Here is a 13,474-nt window from a genome sequence, read left to right as displayed (position 1 = left end):
GCAAAGATATACAACTGAATACTAAAGTGAGCATTATCCATGCCATCATATTTCCCATCATGGTGTATGAGTGTGAGAGCTGGATGGCAAAGATAGCTGACAGAAAGAAAACCAAATCTTTTGAGATGTGTATCTGGAGCAGTGTTCTGTGGATACTGTGGACAGCTAAAAAGTCAAACAAATGGTTCCTAGAACAAATCAAGGCTGAACTCTGCCTAGAAGCCAAGATGATTAAATTGAGGCTGTCATACTTTGACCACATCATGAGAAGGCACAGATAACTAGAAAAAGCAAATAGAAAAGGCAGTAGGAAGAGATGGATAGACCAGATGGATAAACTTAAGTTTGCAGGAACTGAGCAGAGCTGTTGATGACAGTGTGTCTTGGAGATGTCTCCTTTACAGGGTCTGTGCTAAGCAACAAGAAGGCACTCACAGGGTTGCCATGAGTTGAGGTGAACCTGAAGGCTGTCAACAACAGCAAATTATTATGATAATTGCTAGCTTTCAGTGGGAGCTGCATTTTTTAAGAGCAGGGTCTTTTTAAAAAAATAAACTGCTGCAAGACATGCAAGACAGTCTACAGCTAGACATCATGAATGAATGCTGAACAACTAATTCTACTACCATGGCTAAAATCAAAAGTATCCAGATTGTAAAGAGGAAAGGACACATAATTTGCAAAACAAAATTATGAACATTTGCTTTGATATATCAAGCAATATTAATAACCTGATTCAAAAAGATCTTAGAAAATGTCTTCATTGTTTATTTAGTCTTCATTTGTCATTTTTTCCTCTCTAGGGGCCGATTTGCTGTTGTAAAGAAATGTATTCACAAAGCCACTAGGAAGGATGTTGCAGTGAAGTTTATCAATAAAAAAATGAAGAAGAAGGAGCAGGCAGCACACGAGGCAGCCATGTTGCAGCATTTACAACATCCTCAGTATATCACTATACACGATACCTATGAAACACCCTCTTCCTATATCTTAGTTTTAGAACTGTAAGTCTTAAATTGAAGCTCAGTTTCTTAATCATTATTATGAGGGTTCATTCGTCCTTTCCATCCTGCATGTCATGAATTTAATAAAAGCATATCATTTTGCTATAAAAACAACAATAATGTGGCTACTGTATTAATACTCTATCTTGGGGGGGCCCAAGAGCAAAGTGCATGTTAGGTGGCATTGTAAATCAGTAGAAAAGAGTATGCATCTAAATTAAATTTTGAAGTTAACATTTATCTATTAAAATGTAATTAATGGGTGAGCTCTTAAGAGTTTAATATTGCTATGGCTATTTATTCAGTCTGATTATAAAGGTCCTTCTTGGGTACCAATTCACTTCATGTATTTGAGAATGTAGCTCAAGTCTACAAAAATTCACACTACAGTACAATTTCTTTGCAAAATTAGCCTCCAAGGTGCTAAAAGATCCCCTTTTATACTCTTAGTAGACTACAATATGCAATAAAATGTTTAATTCTTCTTTTTAAAATGTTTCATGTATTCTGAAATATTTACATGATCATAAGTTTGCTGGTGAGGAATCTCGTTTATATTGATCATAATCCGTAAACCACTAAGAGATTCTTTTTTAAAAAATGAAGAGCTGAGGGTATGGATTTTTTTTTAAAAAAAAGGTTTAACTAATATCTAATATTTTGATCAGCAGCCATTCTTGTTATTGCACTAGATTTAATAATCAGTAACTGTTGGATTTTAGAATGGATGATGGCCGTCTCTTGGACTACCTTATGAATCATGATGAACTGATGGAGGAAAAAGTAGCCTTTTACATAAGAGACACAATGGAAGCCTTACAGTACCTTCACAATTGTCGAGTTGCTCATTTGGATATAAAGGTAGGGAAAGAGATTTTTTAAAAATACTTAATTTGTGTGATAGTATACATGTTGAATATATAAACAGGCAGTTCATACCAGGCTTTCTTATATGTATATCTGAAAAGGGTATCCACTTTATTATATTATTTTTCCCATTATAAAAATTACCAGTTCTATAGCTTAAGCATAACTTATTTATACCAATATTTATCAGTCATAAATGGAGTTGGTAGGAGATTCTTTCTGAATAATCCCCAAGCACTTTTGGACATTTCACTCCATGACAATATTTATTCTGACTTATACTTTTATTAATTTATTGTATATAACAAATGTAGCATAAATTCACAAACACCTGTAATATATTTCTACGAATAACAACTTTTTTTCATCCTCTTTCTGTTTAATAATGTACTTTATGGATCTTCTAACTGCTATTGAATGAAAACTTAATGTGGTAAATAATGATAATACATTCTGTGCCATATTGCATGCAAAATCTGTACATGATGGGGACTATTTATCCGCCTCCACTTGATGGGTATTTGCTGCTCATCAGTCACACACATTTTACACAGAGATATGGATGAGAGTGTGTCTCATATATATGAATCTTGCAATAGACAAACTGTTAACTTCCTCAGTATCCTTCAAATTCATCCCTCTTGATAGCTATTTAAATTTGCATGTTTAAAACACACCATTTTACTTGGTGCTTTGTCAATTCTATGTATGTTTATTCCCCATGGAAATGTTAATCTAATATAGGAGTTTATCACATGGGAGGAATTTCTCTTAATTTCGAATGAAAAGAAAGTGGGGCCAGAACGCAAATTTATGTGAATTCGAATTGCATTCAAACTGACTTCCCATTGCCTGAAAATAGCTTGCCATTGCCCGAAATTGCATGTGATCACCTCTCATGCAATGTGAAACCCCATGATTGCGTTTGGACTGACTTCCCATTGCCCAAAATTGTGTGTGGTAGTCTATGGCGCAGTGGTGGCGCAGTGGTTAAATGCCTGTACTGCAGCCACTCACTCACAAACCATAAGGTTGTGAGTTCAATACTAGCAAAAGGGCTGAAGCTCAACTCAGGCTTGCATCCTTCTGAGGTCGCTAAAATGAGTATCCAGATTGTTGGAGGCAATTAGCTTACAATTTGTAAACCGCTTAGGGAGTGCTTAAGTGCAAGGATAAGCGGTATAGAAATGTACTTGCTATTGCTATTGCTATAATAACATGAAACCCCATGATTGCGTTCGGATTGCCATTGGATTATATTTCCAATTTCCCTTGTCTGATAATGTCCATAGACTGCAGTTTTATAAAAGCTGAATTCCAAGTGAACAACTTGCATAGAAAATGTTTCTGTAAGCCCCCAACCACCTATGCAGATATTTATGATCCTTCATGTTAGAGTTCATATGCATCCTTCATTTTCTTTAAGGTATAAGGTATTTATTGTTTTCTTAACAGGAAAGTAGTTATGAACTAATGTTGCCTTATTTTATTACAAAAATAACAGACCATGGAGCTGTTTTATTTTATTCTCTACAGCCAGAAAATCTACTCATTGACTTGCGGATCCCAGTGCCTCGTGTTAAGTTAATAGACCTTGAAGATGCTGTTCAAATCACAGGGCATTACCACATTCATCATCTCCTGGGAAACCCTGAGTTTGCTGCTCCTGAAGTTCTCCAAGGTGCTCCAGTTTCCCTTGGCACTGATATATGGAGCCTGGGAGTCCTCACCTATGTTATGCTGAGTGGGGTCTCTCCCTTTTTGGATGAAAGTAGGGAGGAGACTTGCATCAATGTGTGCCGGGTAGATTTCAGCTTCCCTAATGAGTATTTCTGCGACGTAAGCCATGCTGCCAGAGATTTCATCACTGTAATCCTTCAGGAAGACTTCAGGAGGAGGCCAACAGCTGCCACTTGTTTGCAGCATCCTTGGTTGCAGTTTCACAATGGCAGCTATTCCAAAATCCCACTGGATACCTCACGCCTGGCCAGTTTCATTGAACGCCGCAAACACCAGTTTGATGTGCGTCCAGTTCCCAATGTTAAGAGTTTCATAATGAGCAGGATGAATTCAGGAACATAATGAATGGAAGTACTTTGACTTGGCATTGAGGAGTGATAGGACGTGAAGACAGAGAAAGCAGAATCTCTCTCTCTTTTACAGTCTGTATCAAGTACTATAATGTGATGTCCAAGAGAGTATATGAACTGTTCCAGCAGCTTCACTATCTAAGTAGGTAGAATTAGATGATTTCAGATGTTGCACACGCAACTTCTTGGGTGGCTTATTCTTGTAATGATGTGGCTATTTTACATCCAGATGAATGTTACAAAAAATGTCAGTGGAGAGTGGGAACCAAAACACAGTTGCCTTAGTTCTGAAAGGCAGTCTTCTAAAAGACCCAGACAGTCTTGCTGATTTTATTACTATTGAAATGATGTATTTGAAAGATTTTAGAAACCAAGGCTAGGCTGACTCTCTACAGTGAGAATTTCCTGAAAAGCAAACTGGACCAAACAGGTATCAGATTTTATAGAAACTGTTATTCTTCAAATCCTAATGAAAGATCAGATCTGTCATTCAAGACAAACTTCACTCGTCTTAAATAAGAATTAGTCTTGTGTCAGAACTGCTGTTTTGTGGCCTCTCAGCCCTCATAATACTGGCTTTGCCAGTAGTATGACTTAGATAAACTGTGTTGATTAAGACCACAGTATACCTTTGTGAATAATCCCTCTCTGGTTTTACAACATTCTGTTGTTAAAAAAATTAATAACATATTATAAAATACCATTGCAGAGATGATCACTTCACTGAACAACAACATATTTAGATGAAGCACAATGAGACAATTTTTAATATATTTTATAGCTCTTGTACAGAAAACCTTTTTGCAAAACCTGTGCATTGAGAAAAAAAACTATGTTAAAATAATTGCTGGTATCTGTAAAGTAGATGTGAAAGACTTTTTCTATTGCAGGATGTTTCTTGAACTCTCATACAGTCTATAAGCAGAGAAGAAACTCATTCCTTTTTCAGTTTTAAAAGTTGTGAAATCAATCCAAAATTGGCCAAAGTGTGGTTACTATAGTGGGTCCATTCTTATGTTTATGGCTTCATAACAGGTAGCTTATTACATCTGTACAGTACATATCATCTCTTTATCCCTATAATCCCAGCATCTATCCTGATATTTTCATTCAGTCCACAAGTCTTGTATGACATAACAGAAAATTATTAATAATATTAAGTCATCACAACTGCAGTTTTTAAACAAGTGGGTTCAGAATAGTAGTTCCAGACTATAAATAATCTTGTATTACCATTGTAGAAATTAGTCCAACTCTAATACCAAGGGTATTTAGCATCAAAATTGCCATATTTAAATCCTTTAGAAATGTAATTAGCCAACAATTTATGTCTAATTTTTCTCCCTTTATTACAAGTGTCCTATAGGCTGTAATTTATGATGATAGAGCAAGTAACTAGCAATGGCAGGGTGATCTGTTCTTCCTCAGTGTTGAGATAGTGAGATCTCCTACCTTGACTGGTATGATGGGAGCCAAGATGTCAATAGTTGTGGCCCATTCTTCAGCTACTTGTACCATGAACATCTACCATAGTCTACCACATAGACCACTCATAAGGCTGTTTCAGGCTCCTGGCGGGGTCTGACATATAACCTATACAGGCAGCAAGCTCTTGCTGGACGAAATGCAGTTGTATCATCTGGGTACAACAGTTCCATCAGGACTGAAGCTTCCTGTTTCACACATATAGAAACAAAGCACTTTTATATGGGGCTATACTAAGAGTAGAACCAAGAAATCCAGTTTAAATAAAATGAAAATAGATGACCATTTGTCTAGTGGTATATGGCCATATATTATCACATTACAAGCCACCTGAATGTTTTGTCCTGCCAAATTATAAAGAAAAAATTTACACTTCTATACTTTTCCAACATGGAAGCAGCACAGAAGTGATAACAATTTTTATAGCTTGGCAGAACGATACATTATTAATGATCTGACAATTGGTTATGTGAGCACTTTGGTAAATTAGCACTTGTTTACTGGTTGTCTGCATTCAAACCATCAATGATCAGGGCTCTTCTTCTGATCTTGAAATATAGAGCAGAGTTTGGGGACTAGGACTTCCAGAACCCCTTTCTCCTACTGACAGTGCTGACTGGAGGATTCCAGGAATTATAGACTAGAAAAGTGATTTTTTTCAAGTTCTGGTTGATTAACACTGGATATTCAAAGTTAGGGAAGTTGCTGAATTCTTTCTACTATATCAGTTGTTTGACAAACACTGTGAGAGAAGGATGTAGGGATACCTTCTTGAGGATATCTACAGTCTAATCTACTTAAATGGTTGGATGGTCTGTGAGACAGAATATTAACAAAAAGTGGGATACAGAACAAAAAAGTGAAGTCTCTAAGATGCACTGGGAATATAGTTTATAAGGTTCAATTAAGCATAATAAACCAAACAAATTGAGATATTATGGCTAATAAATGAAGCCTAATAAATGAAATGTGTGTAGCTCAGTTAATTTGTCACAATTTTGGTCCAATAAGTCATGGCCTGTTGGGCATGCTTCTGTGTTTGATACCCTGGTTTGCAGGAAGCCCCGAATAAAAGTTTTTCAGTTTGGATGTCATAAGAATGTGGGCTTTAAGAAAGCAGGGAATCTTCATTGGAAGGGAATTGGTGATGGTCACATTGACAAATAATTGTTCTTGATTTATTGGACTGGAATTGTTAAATTGAACTGGGTGTTTTCCGAGACAGAATTCTGTATTCTTTGTCGCAAGAGCTAATATTTTCCTATTCCTTTTGGAGGTTTCCTCTTTAGTTTCTGACTTGCTGCCTCTGTCCTAAGGTTCATCTCATTTTGAATGATCTAAGCCTGTCTCAAATGAGTATGTATTTCCTTTTAGAGGGTTTTTATTTTAAAAAAGAAAAAAGTCTCCCCTTTACAATTTAACTTGTATTGTAAATGTGCTTTTTACAATTATGGGAGAAGCAAGAATACTGAATACATTGTTGGAGGGAGGGAATCTTCCCTCCCAGACAACAAATAATGCAAAAAAAAAGGAAAGGAAAGGAAAGAGCATTGATTTGAGATTCACTGAATAGCAAGTATGGATAAACAAAGCACACAGTGCCTTTCCACAGGAAAAAGATGAAGTTCTTTCCCTTTAAATAATCAAACGTCTTTTTTTTTTCTCCTGAGAGGAATCATTTTTCTGAAAACAGTTGCTATACCATGATTTTTTAAAACATAAATGTTGTCATTTTAAAACCAACTGCTGTCACATAAAAGAATGTGGGATAGGATGGACTCCTTGGGTTCCTTTTAGCTATCACTATTTCCTCAAAGTACTGACAATCATCCAGACGTAGGTCATGTGAGCTCAGGTTAAACAATGGTCAATATCCAGCTAAAGTAGGTTCTTGGGGCTGAATCCAGCTTATCAGTGGAAAACCAGGAATCATTAGGGGGGGACCCACAATTTATAATTTATGGTAAAAAAAAAAAGATGGAAATAGTAATCCTGTGGTTTTTCTGGACAATGTATATGGGGAAGAGTTAAGTAACTTCTTTCATATGTACATCTTTATTTTCAATATTGAAGGAATGGAAAACATAAGCTATATATCATCAAAGCATTCTTACAGAATAAACTCATTTAGTACACCATAAATCATGACAAAGGGATCAACAGAAGTAAGTAACTGGATATTTCTTGCAAGCAAATGGACAGAATTTGAGACAACCCCTGGGTATATCACTGTGGTTTTACTATGGAATAAATGTGATGTCTGAAAGAAGCCCCGAGTGCTTCCTCAAACATAAAGCAGTCCTTTTTTTCTAGGGGCTTTGTAATAGCAATGTAAAATTTACAAAATCCAGACTAATAAATTAAATTGCAATGTTTCACTGGTGCATTAAGAGCAATCAGGTGGTGACATGCCTAAGATGAAAGAGGCTCAAAATTGACATAAAACTCAGCTAGAATCTTGTTTCAGGTGTTTCTAATGAAGGAACTGAAGACTGCATCTCTTAGGGCTCCTGTGACCTTCATATAATGTGCCTCTGATGCATGTCTCCACCTGGGATCCCAAGTTGTATGTAACAAAGTGAGACTAGAAACTGCAGCCATTACTTTATAACCAGGAATTGCTATACACAAGCTGGTTCTCAAAAGATTCTCTGTGCCATTCCATGGGTAACTGAGTTTTCTTTCAGTTGTAGACAATGGGCTCTGATTTATCACCTATATTGATCTTTTATGACCCAACAGATAATGGTGCTTTTCTGTGAGAATATTCTTCCCCTCTCTCTAGCAAGATTGTTTATATAACTGCCATCAAATACCAAATAGCTGTTCTGGAATTGTTCTTCTTGTGACTCTTGCAATTTATGGCCTTACATTCTAAAACAATCTTCTGTTCAACATGAGCCGATCTTACTTTCATGCTCAGCTTTTCAATGCTGGTGCTTTCAGTTCTCTGTTGAACTATTCTGTCTGCTTTTCCTCACATGTCACTCCACAGTGTAGGTCTTCCACTGAAAATGAGATCTGACATGCAAAAGGAACAGCAGACAAATAAACATACTGTATATCTTTTAGGTTGCAATCCTATGCACACACATCTGGTGTAAGTCCCTCTGGGCGTATTTCTAAATTATGAGGATTGCAGAGTTTGCCAACCCTGTAGGTTCAATTCTACTTGACCTGGGAGTGAGTCTCATTGATCTTGTGCTTAGACATGCTTAGGATTATTCTGTTAAAACCTTTTCAGCTATTGTGCAAATAGTGGTGATGGGGACTACATTGCTGAGAGTCTGGGCTCTCATTTCCTGGAGCTATTTGAGGCTGGACTGTCTACATTCCTGCACTGAGCAGAGGGTTGGATCCAAGACCTCCACAGTCTCTTCCAACTCTAAAATTCTAAGAGCTTATACTTCTCCAAGGTGCAAATTAATTCTACAGCCTTAATATTTTCAGTCTTTTGCTAGTCTGCCTTAAGTGTTATCTCATTATTTTACTGATTTCATTTTGTATGCACATGTGTTTTCTACAGACATTTTGTAAATATTTTATTTATACTTTTGATTCTTCATGTGTGATGTTGTAAAGTGATTATCTGCGCTCACATGTTCTTATCTGTTCTTATTTTTCAGTAATATATGTTATGTACAGATGACAAAATCTACATTTTAGGCTATTGCCTTCCTTATAAATACAGTATACAAAAGAATGAACAATGGATGTTTATTGTTTTAAGATGTAAAAGCAATTATTTTGATTAAGCCAGATATAATAGATTCAACAACCAGAGTCTTTGGTTTGGCCTATACAGGAGTGATGCATGCTGCTATGACCAGTCTCAAAATATTTTTACAAGTTACTATCTATAACAGAATAACTAGATGCTACAGTTTTAAACACTACAAGCATACTAATTTTAAAATGTAAGTGCCAAGCATCTATATTATTTCCCATGTTGGAAAAAGCTAAATTTCTTCCCATTTGTTAGGCACATATTTCAAGATACTAATAGAACCTTTGCAATAGAAGGAATCTGAGTGTTTATTTGGGTAAATAAAATCTTGTAACTGTTGACATACACAATTTAGTTATTTTATAAAGCATCTACGGCCCTCTCCAGACGGGCCTTTGCAGCGCCCCCGTCACGTGCTAGGGGTTGGCCGAGGGCGCACCGCCCATATTGGCCTCACCTCAGCACGTGACGGGGGCATCAAAATGGCGGCACCGTGTACACACGGGTGCCGCCATTTTGTCATGACAGACGCTTAGTGTCCGCACATCCCAGTATCATAAGGATGTCACGAGTGCGTACTGCGACGTCCTTATGGCACCGCAAGAAGGACCCACTTTTTGCTGCACGTGGGAGCCGTGTGGGTTTGTCTGCTGCAGTTCCCTCACACAGAAAAACAAGGCGCAGGCAGACCGCCCTTTTTGGGCAGTCTGTATTCCGCCTACATTTTGAGATATGACAAAAACCACTCACTGGTTCCATTGAACCATGATAGCTGAACTATGAACTGTGATAACTATGATAACTGAAAACTTGAGTCTATTTAGACAAAGCTGATAACTTCTCAAAAAAAATGTCTCGTGAAAGTTTCTACAACAGTGGAGGTTCTTGCTGAGAACAATGCCTTCTCATCGAAGAAGAAAACTCAATGAACTAACACCTCTTCATATGGCAGATGTAGGTTTGGTCGTCTACAAAAAAACCTCAAAACCAAAAATTTCAGTGATGGAGAAAATTAAGACATCGGGGCTAAACTAATGCAAGTTTTCAATGTGGGAGTACAGAGGAACAATTCAGGAACTGAAAAGATGTTGTTGTTTGCCATCAGGTTGTTTCCGACTTATGGTGACTCTACAGTAACCTTATCACAGGGTTTTCATGGTAAGATTTCTTCAGAGAGGCTCTGCTTTTGCCTTCCTCTGTGGCTGAGAGAGTGTGACTTGCCCAAGGTCACCCAGTGGGTTTCCATGGCTGAGTGACGATTTGAACCTTATCTCGTAGTGAAACATTCAAACCACTACACCATGCTGACTCTCTTAACTGAAGAATGCTGAATATTAAAAGGGCTTGAACTGGACAGTTAGTTTCCCCGTAATTCTTGCCTGCTAACTGCTGCTCTGGAACTGGGAGATACACAAGGGAGGAAGAAAATATGTATTTATAAAGACGTTAGCAGTGAGTGGAAGTCTTTACCACAAAATAGTTGTATTTCAACAACAACAGCTATTTTTGTTCTTAATAACAGCTATTTTCCTGCTACAACCCAGAGACAAAAGGAAAATATAGTTCTGTGAGCTGCAGCTCTTAGCATTTTACAGATGTGACTAGAAGTCATTAGAAGAGAATAAGGGCTAAATTGATAGATATGGTTTACTTCACCACACAGTGCAAATGAAGTAGGAAAAGTGGGAGGACTTTCCCATTTAGGGTCAGTGAAATTCTATACATGGGATGAAAATGGAATTTTTTTTTATACAGATCTGGATTCTTTTACCAAGGTTTGAGCTATAATTTTCTTCTGCTGACAGTCCTGCTTCTTGACATGTTCTTTTTAAATTGTTTTATATATTTTTTGGTTTTGTTTTAAAAAAACATATATACATACTTATGCAGACCAACATAAAAGTCAGACGCACATGTATTAGGAGCCCTGGTAGTGCTGGCACTGAAGCCACAACGTTGTGAGTTTAATCCCAGGGCTTCAAGGTAGACTCAGCCTTCCATCCTTTATTAGGTCAATAAAATGAGTACCCAGCTGGTTGGGGGCACTTGGCTTACAACACACTGTAAACTGCTTAGTGAGTGCTGAGCTCACTATTAAGCAGTGTAGAAATATACGTGCTATTGCTATGTATTAAACACAAGTCAGTAAAATTACTTCCTACCCTCTACTACCAAGATGACCAAACTGAGATTGTCGTACTTCGGGCACATCATGAGAAGGAAGGACTCATTAGAAAAGACAATAATGCTGGGAAAGGTAGAGGGTGATAGTAGGAAGAGAGGAAGACCACAAACCAGATGGACAGACTCAGGGAAGTCATGGGCCTGGGTCTTCCGGACCGAAGCAGAGCAGCGTCTCATCCACCATGAGCCAAGGTTGATTCGAGGGCAGCTAACAACCACCACCTCATTGCATCCGTAATTTATTACTTAGTTCTTTTATTATTGTTATTTTACTGTCTTATTATTATTATCCTTTAAGGTCACAGTTGGTCTTCTACATGGACAGTTCTGTTGTTAGCTTTTTTGTGGGGTTTGGGGGGCTCTGTGGCCATGTTCTAGAAGAGTTTCTTCCTGACGTTTTGCCAGAATCTCTGAAGATGCCAGCCACAGATGCTGGAGAAACTTCAGGAGGAAACTCTTCTAGAACATGGCCACAGAGCCCCAAAAACCCCACAAAAAACTATGGATGCTGGCCATGAAAGCCTTTGACTTCACATTGCCTTCAAGGTGTTTCTGACTTATGGCAACCTTAAAGTGAACCTATCATGGGGCTTCGTTGGCAAGATTTGTTCAGAGGAGTTTTCCCACTGGCTTCCTCTGAGGCTGAGACAGTGTGACTTGCCAAAGGTCATCCAATGGGCTTCCATGGCAGAGCCTCTACACAACCATTGAAGGCACAGGAGTCCCCTCCAGCTTTCAGACTGGCAACCCTAATTCATTATGGACTGAATATATAGCTAGGATACAAAGTCTTACGCCTAGAGCGTCCACTTGCTTGCCTTAAAGCGGGCATGCGCAGTCGCTCCCCTTGTGGGTTTTCCCTTCCCTCTTCCGCCCGCACTTCCCGGTGACGTCAGCAAAACGTTTCCGAGACGTCATTGCACAGCGACGGACTGAGAGCTCTCGCGCGCGGGAAGGAGAGAGGGAGAGAGAGAGATGGAGCCGTTGGCTTCGGACTTGTTCGCCGCGAAGGCTCTCCGCTTCGGGGAGTTCGTGCTGAAGAGCGGCCTGGTCTCCCCGGTCTACGTCGACCTCCGCGTCATCGTCTCGGACCCGAAGCTGATGAACAAGGTGCGCGCATGCGCGTGTACGCGCGCGCCTGGCCTCGCGGAGGGAAGGGGGCGGGGCGGTTGGAATGACGGATGAAGGAGGGCGAGTGAGGGGCGGGGCTGTGGCGTTGTTGGCAGGAGCCTTGTAGCCAATCGGACGCGCAGCGCAGAGCCAGGGGCGGGCTTTGGAAAAGGGCGGTGGCTCCTGATAGGTGGAGAGGAGGGAGATGGACAGAGAGAGAAGGCGCAAATCTCAGGATTCCATAGCACTGAACCACCGCAGTTGAAGCGGTGTCAATGTGGGTTGCGTCTGCAGTGCGGACACGCCCTCTGTTGCTGTTTTTGTTCCTGGCCACGCCGTGGCTGTGGGGGCTTGGCCTGTCCCTTTGCACCGGCCCTCAGTAACCCCTTTAAGCAAGGAAGATGCAGCCCTGTCTCCGGCTTAACGCCATCGTTTTTCTTCCCCTGAATGACCCCCGGGGGCCATCTTTGCCCCCGTCTTTGAAGAGTCAGCATGAGGAAGGTGGCCCTTTGGCCCCAGGGCAGCATGGAGGAGTGAGCTCCCCTCGCTAGCCCCAGCTTCTGCCAACCCAGCAGTTGGGATGCAGGCAGATGCAAGCAGATGGGATGGGCGCCACTTCTCAGAGGGAAGCTGAGAGTGTTGGGTGCAGCCATGCCGTTTGCCACAGGATCACAGAGCGGCCTCTGGCAAGGCTGGCTCTTTGGCCTAGAACCGGAGGTGAACAGGGGGATGGGACTAGACAGTCACGCCGCCAAGGGGAAGCCTTTGCCTCCATACACACACAGTTTTTATCTACAGGTTCAGCCATCCGCACCCTGAAGACGTGATCCATATTCCAAAAGCAAGGCTTAATTTTGCTGCTTTATAAGAGGGACGCCATTTCATTGCGAAGGCACAGAACGATAACCACAGAAATGGCTATTTCGGCATATATATCTTTTAACAGAAACAGCTCTGACCCCAGCCACTTGATCTGGAAACTTGTAGGAAGTGCGTCCGTTGACTGG

The 13,474-nt window shown here is 39.8% G+C and overlaps 2 protein-coding genes across 2 annotated transcripts in view; both read left to right on the top strand.

Annotated features, from left to right (window-relative positions):
• The first annotated feature begins 889 nt into the window (after positions 1 to 889).
• Positions 890 to 9,149, top strand: LOC121919520 (kalirin-like). Its single transcript, XM_042446188.1, has 3 exons — positions 890 to 1,004; positions 1,676 to 1,865; positions 3,408 to 9,149. The coding sequence occupies exons 2-3, from the start codon at positions 1,728 to 1,730 to the stop codon at positions 3,951 to 3,953; spliced, it is 684 nt and encodes a 227-aa protein (XP_042302122.1). The 5' UTR covers positions 890 to 1,004; positions 1,676 to 1,727; the 3' UTR covers positions 3,954 to 9,149.
• Positions 9,150 to 12,256: 3,107 nt separating this feature from the next.
• Positions 12,257 to 13,474, top strand: part of UMPS (uridine monophosphate synthetase) — a 6,079-nt gene continuing 4,861 nt past the window's right edge. The window contains exon 1 of the mRNA XM_042446092.1: positions 12,257 to 12,467. Within this exon, the coding sequence (XP_042302026.1) occupies positions 12,333 to 12,467 (135 nt within the window). The 5' untranslated portion in view covers positions 12,257 to 12,332. The remainder of the gene's footprint in view (positions 12,468 to 13,474) is intronic.

This window comes from Sceloporus undulatus, chromosome 1, assembly GCF_019175285.1.
Source record: "Sceloporus undulatus isolate JIND9_A2432 ecotype Alabama chromosome 1, SceUnd_v1.1, whole genome shotgun sequence".
Taxonomy (NCBI): domain Eukaryota; kingdom Metazoa; phylum Chordata; class Lepidosauria; order Squamata; family Phrynosomatidae; genus Sceloporus; species Sceloporus undulatus.
Note: the sequence above shows the minus strand (reverse complement) of the source record. Positions and strands in the feature narration are given on the sequence as shown.

Coding starts and splice junctions, on each gene's coding strand:
- LOC121919520 (XM_042446188.1), top strand. CDS start 1,728: ATGGATGATGGCCGTCTCTTGGACTACCTTATGAATCATGATGAACTG. Junction 1,866..3,407: donor TTGCTCATTTGGATATAAAG/GTAGGGAAAGAG, acceptor TATTCTCTACAG/CCAGAAAATCTACTCATTGA.